At 41.2% G+C, this 10,491-nt stretch overlaps 1 protein-coding gene across 1 annotated transcript; it reads right to left on the bottom strand.

The window, feature by feature from the left end:
• Window positions 1-307: 307 nt before the first annotated feature.
• nudt12 (nudix (nucleoside diphosphate linked moiety X)-type motif 12) lies at window positions 308-9,652 on the bottom strand. The gene is made up of 8 exons (XM_083979577.1): window positions 9,547-9,652; window positions 8,116-8,330; window positions 6,929-7,232; window positions 5,303-5,582; window positions 4,368-4,535; window positions 3,244-3,357; window positions 2,182-2,381; window positions 308-505 (listed from the first exon to the last, which is right to left on the bottom strand). Exons 2-8 carry the CDS (start codon window positions 8,322-8,324, stop codon window positions 395-397), a joined length of 1,386 nt encoding a protein of 461 aa, XP_083835703.1. The 5' UTR covers window positions 8,325-8,330; window positions 9,547-9,652; the 3' UTR covers window positions 308-394.
• Between the last annotated feature and the right edge of the window lie 839 nt (window positions 9,653-10,491).

The raw sequence follows: 10,491 nt of genomic DNA, 5'->3' as shown, positions 1-10,491 counted from the left end.
AACTACCGTCTTATTCTAACAGTGATGTTTGTTGTTTATTGTCACAGCGTCGTTGCTGCTTCATGAGAACTCCCAAAAAAAAACACAATGTTGACTTTTGGCAGGTGATTATTTTATTTTTAAATATTAGTTTTGATGTGTTAAAATGACTCTTCAACAATAAAATGCTGTTTTGTTACTTGGTAACTCTCTGTAGTGTTGACATGACTCAGCTGTTTCTGGAACAAAGAACAGATTACGTCTGTTTTATGTTTATGAACGTCCAGCAGTTCTCTTGGACGGTTCCTCCTGGTTTCGTCCGTCTTCGTGGCTCCGACTGTGGATGTTGTGAAGTCGGAGCGTCAACGGTCTGAGCCACCGCCCCGTCTCGCTGTTCGGCTCTGACGCTGGCGGCTCAGAGGTTGGAGTTCATGCCGACCCAGTGTCTGATGAGCTGGTGGGCGATGGTCTGTCTGGGGGGAACGCTGAAGCCTCGACCGGCGCCTCTGAGCAGAGAGTCGATCACCTGCAGCAACAAACAGGAAACTCAGACAGTCGCTGCGTTTCCAGCACAAACTAATTTTTTTTTTATTATTCATTCAATTTATATAGCGCTTTTCAATGACCCAAAGACGCTTTCATTCATACCACATTCACACTAGTGGTGGTAAACTACGTGTGTAGCCACAGCTGCCCTGGGGCAGACTGACGGAAGCGTGGCTGCACAATGTGCGCCAAACGGCCCCTCCGACCACCACCACGATCATTCATACGCATTCACACGAGGCAAGGTGGGTAAGGTGTCTTGCCCAAGGACACTACGACAGAGACTGGGAGAGAGCGGGATTCGAACCGCCAACCCTCTGATCATTGGACGACCCGCTCTACTGCCTGAGCCACAATTTAAAACAACCAGTGGTTCTCAAAATAGGGTCCTCGAGGAGGGTTCAAGGGGGTTCCCAACTGCTTCTTGAAAATTTTCCATATTTTTAAAGTTTTGTGAGAATTTTTTACCTTTTTTTTTTTTAGAAATTGTACCACTTTTTCTAGATTTTTTTTATTTTTTTTAGAAATTGTAGCCTACCACTTTTTCTAGAATTCTTTTTTTTTTGAGAAATTGTACAACTTCTAGAATTTTTTTTTATTTTTGAGAAATTGTACCACTTTTTCTAGAATTGTTTTTGAAATTTTCCAACATTTTTACTAGAAATTTTTTTTTTAAGAAATTGTACCACTTTTTCTAGATTTTTTTTTGAGAAATTCTACAACTTCTAGAATTTTTTTTTTTTTTGAGAAATTGTACCACTTTTTGGAGAAATTTGACCACCTATTTCAAGAAAATTTTAAACTATTTTTTTCTAACCCTAACCCCTTTTTTTTTTTAACAAATCTTACCACTTTTTTCTATAATTTTTTTTTTTTTGATTTTTTACCACTTTTTTCTAGAAAAGTTTAAACTTTTTCCAGAAATGTCTCTACAATATTTCCAAAAATTCACGACATTGTCCTTTATTTGAACGTACATTAACTAAAAAAAATAGTAACATTCTTTAGTCTCGGAACGAATATTTGTGTTTTTCTGGTGTTTTCTTCAAAATTTTGTCCAATGGGGGTCGGTGGTCTAATTTGTGCTTAAAACCTAAACATCTCAATTAAAAACTGGTAATGGAAACAGCTACATTTCGAAAAACCTCCAGAATATCGGTAAAACATTGAGGTGGTTTTTCAGACGCATAAAGTGTATCACGTATCAAGTGTTACGGAAACACTTATTTCAGTTTGAGAACATCAGACGGCTCATTGAACGTATCCCGGCTCATCCTGAAGTTTTATATCCATAGTTCGTCTGTGAAATCGTCATTCACAATCACAATCCTCTCACAGAAATCCCTTATTTGCCACATGGGTTTTGCAATCAAGCGCTGCCTTCATCTTCTGTTAAAAACAACAAAATCTTCCACTCGCTGGACGAGAATTTAAGAGAATTATGGGATATCGTGAGACTAGACTTTGAGGGAGTTACGGCTCATTTGCATAACACCTTTCAATAGAAAAACTTGCAAATTGCAATTGTACTTTTTCGAAATTTCAGAAATATTAACACTTTCATTTTGTGAAAACCTGGTGACGACACCGAACAGGAACTCCCCATCCAGCGCCCGGAAATTATTACATTTCACGGCGGTTTGTTGCTTGTTGTACCTGTTGCCGTGGGAACCACCGAGCCTCCTCGATTTCATTCTCGTCCACTTTGATGTCGGTGGATATGGCGACGGCGAGGCAGCCGATCATGAGGTTGGACGGCATCGGCCACGGCTGGCAGGACACGTACTGGACCGGTCCCACCCTGACGCCGCTCTCCTCCTCCACCTCCCTCCTCACCGCCTCCTCCATCGTCTCCCCTGCAGCCACACACGGGGGGGGTTAGGGGGCACTGAGACCAACGTTAAAAGACAATTCCAGGCGAAGTCAACTCGGGGGTGTCACCACGCCACGGCAGCAATGAATGGGAGCGGATGCAAGTTCTGCTGCTTAGGCTGTTTACATCCTTCAAAGCCCCAATTTTTTTTGCACAGACAGCATCAGATGGCTCCTCAAACATGCATCCAGAAGTTTATTTACTTCAAGCAAGTCGACATGTTTGTAAAACTAGATCTAATTCAAAGTGTCACATGAGACCCAAGTTGACACTCGGTGTGTTCAGGCGCAGTCGGAGCTACCGTTTGTGTCATAAACACAGGAATATCAACTCTTTACTTGCTTGAAGTGTACATTTTTTTCCACAGACAGTGTCAGGTGGCGACTCAAACATGCGCAGAGAAGTTTTTTTTACTTGAAGCAAGTCAAGAGTTGATATTCCTGTGTTTATGACACAAACGGGAGCTTTTCCCACTGCACATGAACACACCGAGCGTCGACTTGGGTCTCGCGCGAGACTTTGAATTAGATCTAGTTTTACAAACATGTCGGCTTGTTGAAGTAAATAAACTCCTGGGTGCATGTTTGAGTCACCATCTGACGCTGTCTGTGGCCTTGAGGGCTGTAAACAGCCTAAGCAGCAGAACTTACATCCACACCCATTCATTGCTGCCGTGGCGATGCGGGGACAGACACAACTACCGCAAAAGAGACATTAAACTGAAAATCTTCAGATTGCTTCTTTTAGACCTAAAATGTTAGGAAAATACACTCCGAGTTGAATTCGCCTGGAATTGTCCTTTAAGGTTTAGGTCACTTCATGTGAGTCAGTGAGGTTTGTGTTACCAGGCTCTACGAATCCGGCCAGACAGGAGAACATGCCGCTTGGGAAAACCTTCTTCCTTCCCAGTAAACACTGGTTCCCATCAGGATGGATCACCAGCATGATCACCACTGGGTCTGACAACACACACACACACACACACACACACACACACACACACACACACACACACACACACACACACACACACACACACACACACACACACACAGAGACACACACACACACACACAGAGACACACACAACATACAATATATTACTGTACATCCTCAGTTTCCCTTCAAGACCAATGTATGACTGAAACTACTGATTCTCCTCTCTGGTAGTTTTTTGATTGGTTCTTGTTTTTCACTGCACAACAAAGTGAAAAGTTTTACCGACTTAAATCAGAACTGATCAAACCTACAACCTGCGATCAGAGGAAACAAAAGATAAAAGTTGCTCGGACCAGTACATTTTGTTTCAAGTTGGACGTACTGTACACTGTTTGATCTTTAGGTTGATTTTTTAAATGTAGAACTCATTTTAGAGTCGGGACTTATTTACTGTAGCTTCATTGGGCATCGTTTGATTTGTCACGACCGATATGAACCGATCACAAATGGGAGAAGAAGCCGCCGCCTCTTTATTTTTTGGAGCTTCTTCTGCTTCGTTAACATTGTAGCTCAACAAACCAACCTGAAACTGAGTTTTCAAACAAACGTTTGACAGTTATCAATAACCAGAAAACATCCAGTGTGAGCGAACGGGTCGAGGCCAGATTAGTTGATTACATTTCTGTCAAACATTTTTTTCAGTCCCAATACCGATCCAATTATTAGATTAATAGAAGAGAGAAGACAGTAAAGGCTCGACTTTCCTAACTTTATAAAATGTGTTGCTCTGTGTTTGTTGTCTACCGGTATGTTGATGTAGCACGAGTCACAAACACAGAATTGAAGTGAATAGATCAGCGTCATGGATCATCAGCCCCATTATCCGTTATCTGGTCTAGATATTTGGTCAACATCTGGGCCGACATCCAGTCCAAACTGAGCTCGAACCTGTTTTCGTCATCTCACCACCTGGTTTTGAAACGCAGCTGCACTCGGCAGTGACTGGGTGAAGGTGTGTGGAGCTTCGTACCGACTCGGGGGTAGCAGGTGTTGTGGACGCCCTGCAGGCTCCTGCAGGAGGAGTTGAGGCAGCTCCTCTTGTAGCCGCCCTCCTCCAGCCGCGTGCTGCTGCCACAGGTCGGACAGAAGCTGTAGCGGCCGTGCCAGGCCAGCACCGACCGCGCCTGAGCCACCACTCCTGCAGGAAGAAGAATTTAAGAAATCCACATTACCACATTTTTCTAGGATTTAAAAAGAAAAAATACATATACTTTTTTTCTGGTGTTTTTTTTGTTTTTTTGAGAAATTTTTACCACTTTTTTTCTATAAAATTTTTTAACTTTTTGTTGTTGTTTTTTAAAGAAATCTTACCATTTTTTTGATAAATTTTACCACTTTTTTGAGAATTTTTTTTAACACTTTTCTAGAAAATTTAAAAAAAAAAGAAATCTTTTATTCTATAATAAAAAATTAAAAAAAGAATTTTAACCAATTTTTTCAGGTTTTTTTTTGAGAAATGTTACCACTTTTTTCTAGAAAATTTTTAACTTCTTGTTGTTTTTTAAAGAAGTCTTACCACTTTTTTTTTAGAAATTTTACCACTTCTTGTTTCTAAGGATTTTTTTTTTTTTTTTTACTTTATTTTTACCCTTTTTCCTAGAAATGTATAAACGTTGTTGGAGAAATTGGACCTGTTTTGTCCAGAAATGTCTCTACAATATTTCCAAAAATTCACACTATTGGCCCTAATTTCAACGTAAGTAACTGAAGTGGCCTTCTTCCCGTAACGTTCTTTAGTCTCAGAACAAATATTTTGCGTTTTTCTGGTGTTTGCTTCAAAATTTTATCCAATGGGGCTCCGTGGTATAATTTATGTGAATTTAGGAGTCCTTGATGTAAAAAAGTTCGAGAACCACTGATGTAAAACAACAAGAAGAAGTGAAAAACAGAGAGCATCGTCCTCACCGGCGTCTTCCTCGCTGAGCTTCAGCAGGTCTCTGTTCGGCGTCTTCGGGAACGAACAGTTCTTCTCTCTGCAGCGTTTTAGAAGATCTGCAGCGTCTTCGTCTGTGTTGATGGCAAACCACGCTGGAGGGTCCTGAACGCCTCCTTCAGAGGTGATGGAGGAGGTGTTGGTGTTGGTGTTTTTCCTCCTCTCCACCCCGAGGAAGATGAGCACAGTCGCAGGTTTCTGGAGAAGATCTTCAACTGCCTCGTGTCTGAAGCGACACAGCTTGGTCTCGCTCTGTAGAAGTGAAACATCAAACTGAACATGTGACCAAAGTCCTCACACACTATGCAGATGATACCACTCACTACATTAAGGATGTGACATCCATCAGACCCATCACAGTGTAGACATTAAAGGACAATTCCAGGCAAATTCAACCTAGTTTCCTCAAATTTTAGGTCTAAAAGAATTAATCTACAAATGTTCCCTGCATCACCACAGCAGCGTATAATGGGAGTAGAGGAATCTTAGGCTGTTTACATCCAACAAAACCGCATTTTTTCCCCCACAGACAATGTCAGATGGCTTCAAACATACACCAAAGGGTTTGTTTTTAAACGTAGCTGTAAAATACAAAGTCTTGCACAATAGTCAAGTTGATGGCTCACTATGATTACAGGTCTGAAGCTCCTGTTTGTTTATCAACAAAGGAAATATCAACTCACGGCACCATGATTTTGTAGGACTAAGAGTGAATTTGGCTATTATTTGTTCGGATGAAAACAAACAGGGATTTGTCCTTTAAAGGGATAGTTCACCCAAAATTAAAATTTCACTCATTATCTACTCACCCTCATGTCGACTAAGGGCTGGGAGAAGTTTCAGAGTCCTCCGTGGCTTCTCTGAGTTACAGCGGGGCTCCGTGCAGCACTGCATGTCCATATGACAGTTGAGAACAGAGCTCACTTTTCTTCGTCCAAAAAGACACACCAAAAAACATCCAAATGCCTCCATAGTGCTCGTCTGTAATGTCCCTCTTGTATTGAAGCCCCGACATGAGAAATTGTTCTGAAAAAAATTAAATAAGTCTATATTTTGAGCTTGTTTGTAGCGGAAGCTCCCAGTGTCTCAGTTCACTGCTCTTCCTGTGTCATTTGCACTGACCGGCGGAACAATTTCTCATGTTGGGGCTTCAATACAAGAGGGACATTACAGACGAGCACTATGGAGGTATTTGGATGTTTTTTGGTGTGTCTTTTTGGACAAAGAAAAGTGAGCTCCATTCACAACCATTATATTGACATGCACTGCTACGCGGAGCCCCACTGTAACTCAGAGAAGCCACGGAGGACTCTGAAACTTCTCCCAGCCCTTAGTCCACATGAGGGTGAGTAGATAATGAGTGAAATTTGAATTTTGGGTGAACTATCCCTTTAAGGTTCAACAAATGCAGTAATCCTTAAGATTAAGCTAAGATTACTAAAATTAAACATTAAACATTGTAGAGTACGAGTGCAAAATCATGGCAACATGCTAATACAAGACAAACTGGAGCTCATATGGTCACAACATCTCCTGTCCTTGAGCGACAGCGTTGAATAACATCCAGATGTTTGAACAGAACAGCTGTGCCCACGTACCTCTGAGTCTCCGTCCTCCTGGGAGCAGCTGACCATGGGGCTGAGGTTGGAGAACAGCAGGTAGACGGACGTCGGGTCGCTCTGCTTCGTCTCCAGCCACTTCCCGTCCGTCCTCTTCCCGCTCAGCCGGTCCAGCGTCTCTCTGCCGAAGTAGTTCTCCTGCTGGTCCGGGTCGAAGCCCGGCAGGACTCGCTGGCAGCCGCCGTCGGTCCGGCCCAGCAGGTTGGAGATGTGTCTGTGGCCCCAGAACTTGGCGATGTCGTAGGCGGTTTGAGACGAACTGTTCACCAAGAACTTGTCACAGCTTTTAAAGACAGAAAAGAGACGGAGAGAGATTTTATCAAGTCCATCGATCCAAGGTTAGGTTTGGTTTTAGTCTTTAGGATTTCTGTTATTTTAACTGTCCCAATATCTTTTTTTTTTTCTTTTTTTTTAACAGTTTACTCAACAATTTACTTCATGCAATATTTCAGTCTTTCAGTTCATTGTTTAACAGGTTTTAAGCTGTAGTTATAACCTTCTTTCATCCTGGTTTAGCCTTTTAGTCTTAGATTAAAGTCTGTTCTAGCAACTCCTTACAGTTCAATGTTTAGCCTCTTTCAGTCCGCAGTGTATTAGACTTTTCTGGAGGTCCTTTAGCCTGCTTTAGCATCTTTTAGCCTCTTTTAACTTCACTCATCTTTTTGTTTTAGCCCTCTTTCAAATCTTGCTTTAGCCTCTTTTAACAACTACTGTAGTTTTAGCTTTCATGCATTTCCTTGTTTAGCCAATCTTAGCATTTGGCTTGAGGCTTTTTTGAGTTCCGAGTTTATCCTGTTTTAGCTTGTACCTTTTGCCTTCTTTGTAGGTTAATTGTTTAGCCTCTTTTAGCCGAAATGCATCCTATTTCCTTTGCCCAATAAATTGAGCATATTTACGTGAGTGTCGGTTTCGGTTTAGATTTCTAATTTACTTTCATGTATCTTAGCCCCTACATTTTGCCATATTTCAGTTCCTGCTTTAGGGTGTTTCAGACCATAGTTTTAGCATTTTTTAGTCCCTGAATCAGTATATTTTAGCCTCTTTTACCATGTAACTTTTGCATTCTTTCAGTTCCTGTTTTAACCTCTACTTTCAACCTTCATTCATGTTCTGTGCTGTTTGGTGACATGTGCAACAGTTAGTTGACACCAATAAAACCCATGTACCCATGTGACAGCAGCGTCTGCACCACGTCAAAGTGTCCATTGCGAGCGGCGAGCATCAGCGCCGTCCAGCCGCTGTATCCCGTCTGGTTGAGGACGGAGGGGAGCTGGGACAGGACCGTGGACACCTGGGTCAGCTCTCCTCTGGCCGCAGCGTCCAGGAACTTCTCCACCATCTCCTCCTTCGCTGTGAGCTGCTGACTCATCATCATGGACGTCTGGATGAAGAGAATAAAAAAAAACTTGACTTGTCTGAAACCTACTGTAAGGGTAACAGGAATCTATCTTTGACAGGGCTCAACACCACCTTTACACACACAACACGAGTGAATATATGAGCTGACAGACCTGGATTCATAGATAGTAGTAGTAATCTAATGATATTACTGTATAATACATAATAAACATTTTCTGCATTGAGCATTTTTACCATCTTTAATGCCCATTTACTTACATACTAACCTACTAACGCACCTTAAATGTGTAATGGAGTATTCAGTGTGATATTTTTACTTCTACTTCAGTACCTCAGTGAAAACACAACTTCACTTGCATTTTTTTTTTATAAGAAATTAAGATTCATGTTCTATAGTACAATCTTCAAATACAAACAAGTACAATTATGACCAAAGACAATATCTTTGTTATGACACTGTCATCATGACACTCCCATTTTAATATCTTAATCTAAACTCTCTCTCCGTTTATTCCTCTGAACCCCGGCACCTTTTCTTTTCTTCCTTTTTTATTTTGTATATTTATTTTCTTATTTTCTTACGTTATTATATAAGATTATTGTAGTTATGTTATTCTCTTTGTTTTTTCTTCTGTGTTTGTTTTTGCATCAATCATTTTGTTGTTTATATCTATATACAGTCTCTATGGTTTATGGAATAAAAACAAACAATAAATGGATGAAGAAACAAGACCCGGAAGAGAGAGTCTCTCCTCCCTCCTTCTGATTGGTTCAACCAGCTGTCAATCAATCTCTGGCCCCGCCCCCAAGTCGCTGTCACTTGTTACAAAACACAACTTGTGTAAACCACCTTGAAATAACACGTGTTTCGACTTTAATATTCTCATATTGATGAAGTTTGACTTCTGCAGCTTCCCGTACATGCACGGTAACATGGCGGCGTGTTCACCGTGTCCTCGTCGGTGCAGGTCACATGTCACTGTTTTCACAGGTAGTTTCTTGTCTCACCTGAAGGTTCAGCTGTCACCGGTGTGTCTGCGGTCACTGAACCGACCGGGAGTGATCTGTTCCCGGGGTGTAAAGTGCTCTGGACCCGCTCTCCCGGTTCTGTCAGAGCGGAGAACCAGCGACAGTTACCGGGGGAACCGAGCGAGCGGCGCCGGGGTTTAACGGCAGAAACACGGGGGAGAAAAGCCGCAGCTGCCGGTGAATCACGGTGGAAGTGTCTATGGTCTCACCTGAGTTCAGCTGCGTCTCCTCCTCCGTCGGTTTAGTTTGTTGTGCTGGAGAATAATAATAAACCAAACGGGAACGAGCTGCGTTCAAGAGCAACAACGAAGCTCCGCAGAACCGCGCTGCGTTCAGGTGCTGCTCACAGGGGCGGATTTCAGAAACTCCTAACAACATTTCATAATAAACACATCAGCGTGATGATATTTATTCATCTTGTCACTCAAAGTGAGGTTTAACCTAATGTTGGACAGTGTTTCACGGAAGAATAATTAAAAACAACAACAGTCAAGTTAAATAATGTAACAAAAAAAACAAGATTACAATATTCCTGTGTCATTTCTCATTCAACAAAGTACATAAAAAAATGAAATAGCCTGCTGTTTACCCATCAACTACCAGTACAACAGTGATTGTGAACAATTATTTAATAAAATAAATAAAAAAAAATAATAGCACATTAAAGCTATAGCCTGAGGACAGTGTGTTTAAGTGCTAGTGAGTGCTGTGTAATGGTGGACTGAGATCAGATACCGTCTATATAATATCATATGAATTAGATTATTATTCATATTACAAGAATAAACTCATTTAATATTATTATCATTATAAATGTTTTGTTTTTTCCTTTTTGCTGCTGTTGTACTTCACTGTTACTGATGGGGGGGAAAAGTTGCTTTTAAAAAACCTACAAAAAAGAGAAATAAAAAACCAGTGGAGACATCAAACAGTGTTTCTACAGTACTCTGATTCTCTTTCAACCTGTTGATGTGGAAAATAAGAAGAAAAACTTGTGACACAGACAGAAACGTGTTGTTTAGTTATACTTTAATAAAATCTGTACAAAATATTGTTATCAGTGCTTCACTTCTGTAAACCCAGAGAAAACTAAAAACCAGCAAACACTCTGAACCTTCATCATCGTCGTCGTCGTCGTCATAAATAAACATGGA

The sequence above is a fragment of the Trachurus trachurus genome (genome assembly GCF_905171665.1).
Source record: "Trachurus trachurus genome assembly, chromosome: 9".
NCBI classification, from domain to species: domain Eukaryota; kingdom Metazoa; phylum Chordata; class Actinopteri; order Carangiformes; family Carangidae; genus Trachurus; species Trachurus trachurus.
Note: the sequence above shows the minus strand (reverse complement) of the source record. Positions and strands in the feature narration are given on the sequence as shown.